Below are 6,562 nucleotides of genomic sequence, written 5' to 3'. Positions count from 1 at the left end.
TGAAGGAAAAATGTAAAATTTGACAAAACACCGCTAAGGAGCAGATGTAGTACTGAGTGCCGGGTATAAAAGTTGTGACGCGTAAGAAGCGTCTCACACGTCCCTTCTCGTTCTTATATGAATATATGTATATGTATATTAAAATGGAAAATAAAAGCAAATCAATTAAGTTTAAACTTTAAAGAGAATGGAAACCAGACATATGTACATACCTTTCATTTCGATGAAGACTCTGGCCACTGGGATCGGAGGAAGGAAGAACGCATTCGAATGTCTAATTAATTCCTTTATTCATATCTGTTTTATCAATCAATCAATTCTGGTTAAAGGCTCACATAAAATGGAATTTCATTCTGTATCAGTGGTTGTTAAATTTGTTTCTTTTTGGGGCTGCTTTAGTTTTTAGTTGTATTATTTTATTTTGTTATTAAGTTTGAAATACGCCGATAGGCAATTAATTAGACTAGTCACATAATATGGTTTAAGATGATATAATACGCGTTTGATTCTAAGAAATTGACATTGTTTGTGGTGTTGTCCGTGAGTGTGAAAATTGTTCATGTCCACGGTCTGTACCCAGTCAATTCTGGGTACAAACCTTTCCGAATTTGTAAGTTGATTGGGTTGTTTTTGGTTGTTTGGAGAGCATTGCAAACATTTAGTTGCAGTGTGTGTGTAGTCGAATGAACAGTACATACAATATTCGAGAATTGTATAATGAAATCAAATACGCCCAGGGCCGTGGAAATATAAATGCCAACAATATTGCTGATCGGCACTCGAATGCCCTACAAATTTGACTAAACCAAAATCTTATCAACTAATTGGGGTTAAGGAAAACGATGAGATTTATCAAATTAAAAGCGTATTTGATTCCAGTTTAAACCATATTATATAGCTAAGACGTGGGCGGAGATCTACACAGAAGAACGTATCAATGACGTCGCTCTCGATCAGAATTTCGGATTCCTGATCAGTGTGCGTCTTCCAAATAGGTCTGGTTTTCTGTGTGTGTGTAGGGGATGTGTGTGTGTGTTTGTGTGTTGTAATGTGTGTGTGTTTTGTTGTAAGCTAAATTAAATACAGCAGAGCAGGGCCTACAGTTTGATAGCTTCTTTAGAAATGGCTTTGTCTGTGTAATTTAGTTTTGTACGGGCAACGGGGGTGGCGGATAGGCGTAGATGTCGCCGCCGTTGGCCATCATGTAGGGTGCCGCCTGTGTGGGCACAGCATACTGGGGGCGGTAGGAGTTGGGCATGCTTGTCGGTCCGCCGTTAAGGGAAACTGTCGCCATGCTGGAGGACATTGAGGAATACTGTCCATACGCCTGAGGAGGCATGCCTCCTGCGGCTCCGGCAGCCACCGCCGCCTGCTGCTGCTGCTGCTGATGTGGTTGCTGTGCCTGCTGCTGCTGTTGCTGGGGATGCTGCTGCTGGTTCACTGGCGGCGGCGGCATGTTGGAAAAGTTCATGTTGTACGGCGAGAAGCGGGAGCGCTTCTGGTCAATGCCATAGTTGGCAGCCGCTGCCATGGCTGCGTGGGCAACGGCGTCGGGCAGAAGAGGCTGCTGCTGCTGCGCATTGAGCTGCTGCTGTTGTGGATTTGCCTGCTGCGGTGCACCTGGACCGTTCTGTACCTTCGGCTCGAAACAAGCGGCATTAGGATTAAAGCGCGAGAAGGCAGCTCCATTCTGCTGCTGCTGCTGCTGTTGCTGGGGCTGATATCCCTGGTGACCCTGGGGACGATAGCCGCCATTGCCGCCCGGATTGGGTGGCGATGTGCGCGGCTTCTGATCGAAGCGTGGAGCGCCACCACCGCCGTTGAAACCATTGCGATTCATGTTGCCGCCACTGGCATTGTTGTTGCGGTAGTTATTGCCGCCGTTGTAGCCGCCGCCCATCTGCTGGTTGCGACCTTGATAGCCATTGCCGCCGCGGTAACCGCCGCCCATTCCACCTCCGCGCTTGTAGCCTCCGCTCATGGACATGTTCAGCAGCTTTGGATTTATCTCCTGCAACGATATATTGAAAGAAAAGTGCGTCAGAAAAGGGAAAATGTATTTACACTCCAATGCAGAAGACTCACCTGATTAGCCTCGCGGAGTACTTGGATCAAATCATTGGCCTTGTTGGCATTCGAGTGCGTGAACAAGGTGTATGCTGTGCCCGTGTTGTTCGATCTTCCGGTGCGCCCGATGCGATGCACATAGTCCTCAGAGTTCGAAGGATAATCGTAGTTTATGACGAACTTGACATCGTCAACGTCTGTTTTCATTTCATTTTTCGTTTTTTTTTGTTTTTTTCATTTCGAATTTGAAAATTGAAGAAGTTTGAAAGAAAATGTTAAAGAAAAATCGAATCTTTCCAATAAGTGGGGGTCGAAAATAGGATTCTTTCTCAATATTTACTCAAAAAACTATTTAACAAAAACGGAAACTTATTCATGTGTGTAAGTGTGTGTGTTATAGTGTCTGTGTGCGTCTGTTTTTGTGGTGTCCGTGCGAGTCTCATGTGTGTGTGTGTGTGTGTGTTTGGGCTCGTTAATATAACTTAAAAAATATATACTTTATCGAATCGGTCAATGGATTTTGTCGTTTTGTATTTCGGTTTAAACTTTCTTTCGTTTTCTTTTTTTTTTTAGTTGGTTTTGTACTTTGAACAAAAATTTCGCCATCAATACTATTACATAGCGTATATTAATAACTATACATCTTTGGCAATTAGATATATGTTTTTTCTATACTGCAGAAATGTGGACCTCGACCTTTGTCTTCTCATCATTCTTAAATATGTTTCATTTTCATATGTTTTTCTTTTTCAATACACAAATCGTAACATAAATGTTTTTTTGTTCTTAAAGCTTAATGCATACAAGAGAGACGGCTTGATTAAAAATTATGATTATATAATTAATATAAAAACACACATACGGTTTGGGTACGGTATGATTATAAGCTTATGGATAGAGAGAGAGAGAGAGAAGGGGGGTGCTCTGGATTGTATAAATTTCACTGGGAATGAATGATTTATTCACGGGAGAGTTGGGGGAGCAAGTGAAGGAAAGGGTGCGTATCGGAGCGTATAGTAGCTATGATTAGGAAGTACTAAATTAGTCTAGTACTTACCCTGACAGCGACCTAGGGTTTAGATTTGGTTTAGATTAGAGAGATAGGCTTACGATCAAGTGAGTGTTCCCTGTTGATCCTGTCCCTTTGCCTCTGCCTGTGGCTATCTCTGTCCGTGTCCCTGGACTGGGGACTGCTTGTCCGATGCTAGTAATGCTAGAAACTTAATAACTCAACCCTCAACTTGTATATATGTATAGCTTTTCTCATTAACTTTATCTTCTTTGTGTATATTGTAACTTTTTCAACTTTAAACTTTTCATTTCTTTGTTTTGTTTTTCATTTTGTTTTAGTTCATTTTCTTATTGCCATTTGTTTAAAAATCGAAGTCCATTTCGTAAAGTGCTGATGATATTTTTGTTCACACACAAATTTCGGTTTTATACATAGAGTAAGGAGCGACGTAATATAAATATAGAATACTTTATGGTACATAAATAAGCTAAGGAAAATTAGCATCAGTCAAAAAACTCGTTGGCCGCAGCAAAATGTTGCAATTACTCAACGTTATTAATTATTTCAATAACTTAAAAAACAACAAAAAAATTCAAACAAAATAATGTACATTTTAGGCTACTTTTAAATGTTGTTTCCTTGCATGAAGGGGTTAGATTTCTGATTTTAAGGTGCACTGGAATTAGTCACTAGAGTTTTACTTTTTATATTTTTCTTTTGGTTTGAGTATTTTGCTGGCCGCTGACTCCTTGACTGACAGTAAATTGCATTACGAGTATATGTTAGGGTTACTCAAAACGTGATTTGACGAGACACAACTAAAGACTATGAGCAAGAGAGAGAGAGAGAAAGCGACAAACTAACGAACTAAAAGTAGTAATCATTTATCGTATAACCAGCAATGCATGGAGAACAAACACACATTCCCCTCATTATTTGAGCCCACACCAGTTCTTCGCACACCCTTTGACAATCGCAAATGGATGGGTCTTCTAGGTCTTCTAGGGGATTGAAATCAGAGGAGGGATCGGATTTGGAGATGTATCGCGAATCGGTAAGCTAAGCGACGGCTCACTGTGGAACCGTACAACAAAAAACAACAAAATGATTGCAATAACGAATGATCTGATTATCTCGGATCGGTTATTTGATTGTGGGGTTCCGTCTCAGTCGGAGCCGGAGCCGGAGCACAATGTAAACCTGGTCTGGACCATCTCTCGCATCCCTCAGAAATAATTATAATAATAATCTGGGATTATTGGACTTTGGATGCTTCGGATGCTAACAGAAGCTGGAAGAGAGTCGAATAACTTAACATGCAACAAATAAACGTAAAATAACTTAACCTATGAATGCAAAAAGGTCAAGCTGCCTCACTCCGAGGCAAGTGAGAGACAAGAGATGGAGTAATAGATCAGATTTAGATTCAAATTGAGAGCGTGAACGAAGAGCAAGAGGCTGGGTCGGTGTTGGCCGATTCATCGCTGACGGATGCTCTGGGACGAACCAGGAGGCGTCGACGACGAATCACAAAATAATGAAAGAAACCCCACGGGATGCTTGATCGATCCACAGGCAACAATTGCTTGGTTATGGAGAGAGAAACAAGAGGTGGCTCAGTGCCAACTAAAATATGTCTACTCACCCAGTCCGCGAGCAGCCACATCTGTGGCGACCAAGATCGAGTGACGTCCATTACGGAAGCTGGACAGAACAAAGTCGCGCTCCTGCTGCGACTTGTCGCCGTGAATGGCGCATGCACGCCATCCCTGACGCGAGATATTGCGAGTTATCTCATCCACTCGCTTCTTGGTCTCCACGAAGATGATGGTCTTGGTCTCGTTTTCGGCAGAAATGTCCGACAGTAGCTTGATCAGCTTTCCCAGCTTTTCGCTCTCATCGCAAACATCAACAATTTGCAATATGTTGTGGTTGGCACTCAGCGTGAGCGACCCAATGTTGACCTGTATGTAGTTTGTGAGGAACTCCTCGGCCAGCTGACGCACTTCCTTGGGCCAGGTGGCGGACCACATCAGCACTTGGCGATCCGGACGGATCTGCTGCATGATCTTCCTGATCTGAGGCTCGAATCCCATGTCCAGCATGCGATCGGCCTCATCCAGCACCAGGTAGGTGCATCGCTTCAGCGTGGTGGTGCCCCGTTCGAGGAAGTCGATGAGCCGTCCCGGTGTGGCAATCACGATCTCCACGCCACGCTCCAAGTCCCTGGCCTGCTGACCCTTGGGGGCTCCGCCAAAGATGCATGTATTGCGCACATGGGTGTTGCTGCCAAACTCAATGGCAACCTGCTGTATCTGTTGGGCCAGCTCACGAGTGGGAGCCAGAACCAGGGCAATGGGTCCATCACCACGCTCCAGGCGCGGCTGGTTATTGATGTGCACCACTGCGGGCAGCACATAGGCAAGGGTCTTGCCCGACCCAGTCTGGGCCACACCCACCAGATCGCGTCCACTCAAGGCAATTGGCCAGCCCTGCGCCTGGATGGCGGTTGGCTTGGCGAAGCCCTGCTTGCGAATCTCGTTCATCACGTAGTCTGGAAAGCCGCCCTCTTCAAAGTCAATGCTGGGTGTTGGCACCTGATCCCCCTTGATGGTGATCTCGTTGTTTGTGAGGAAACTCTCGGTTTCCCCCTGGGTCCTGGCTAGCACCGTGTCGCACGGCTTGTAGAAGTTCTTGCGGAACGGAGTCAGACTCACCTCGGACCAGATTATCTTCGGCAAATGTGCGCCGTGTGTAGAGGTGCGGTTATTCTGATTGCCGCCGAAACCGTGATCCATGCGTGGACCTTGTCCAGTGCCGTTCATGCGACGTGGGCCGCCATTGCTGGGTCCGGCAAAGCCGGGGTACGGTGCCGAGCGATTGCGCTGGAACATTCCAACGCCAGCAGCCCCGCCGCCTGGGCCCCCCATGCGATTGGGGGGCATGCCGCCTATTGCACCTGCCCCTCCTCCGTAGGCATTAACCTGTCCGTTATACCTGGAACGACCGTTATTTTCCATGAATAAAAATTTAGATCCTTATAATTCACAGCCAAATTTACAAATGAAAAACAAATGTACTTTTTTTTATGTAATTTTCATGAGTTACTGCCATTTTGAATTTATTGATTTTCGCCTGCGTCGCCGACTGCCGCATGGCAGAAAAAACGTAACCAAAACGCAAAACCAGCTTGTCTAATACGTTTGCACTTACATGTTCATGGTTTTGTGATGTTTAAAGTACAATTCTTTGCGAAATTATTTATTTCTATTGTACTTTTTTTCTGCGTTTTCACAAAATTTTCCAGCCCCGTCAATAAAAGTGTAGAACAGTGTGACCACGAATTTCTCGAAAAGATGTACCGTCAGACACTCAAAAACATACCGAAAATACATTTTCAAAATATACCAATGACTATCAAAATACTCTTCTGGATATTCGATTCAATATTATAAGCTAGATGGAATTTTGAGTAAGGAACAT

At 44.3% G+C, this 6,562-nt stretch overlaps 1 protein-coding gene across 1 annotated transcript; it reads right to left on the bottom strand.

The window, feature by feature from the left end:
* Nucleotides 1-627: 627 nt before the first annotated feature.
* Nucleotides 628-6,436, bottom strand: LOC117893964 (ATP-dependent RNA helicase DBP2). Its single transcript, XM_034800765.1, has 4 exons — nt 6,293-6,436; nt 4,725-6,076; nt 2,086-2,264; nt 628-2,011 (listed from the first exon to the last, which is right to left on the bottom strand). The coding sequence occupies exons 1-4, from the start codon at nt 6,298-6,300 to the stop codon at nt 1,142-1,144; spliced, it is 2,409 nt and encodes an 802-aa protein (XP_034656656.1). The 5' UTR covers nt 6,301-6,436; the 3' UTR covers nt 628-1,141.
* Nucleotides 6,437-6,562: the final 126 nt, after the last annotated feature.

This window comes from Drosophila subobscura, chromosome J (assembly GCF_008121235.1).
Source record: "Drosophila subobscura isolate 14011-0131.10 chromosome J, UCBerk_Dsub_1.0, whole genome shotgun sequence".
NCBI classification, from domain to species: domain Eukaryota; kingdom Metazoa; phylum Arthropoda; class Insecta; order Diptera; family Drosophilidae; genus Drosophila; species Drosophila subobscura.
This window is presented reverse-complemented; position numbering and strand designations above follow the sequence as displayed.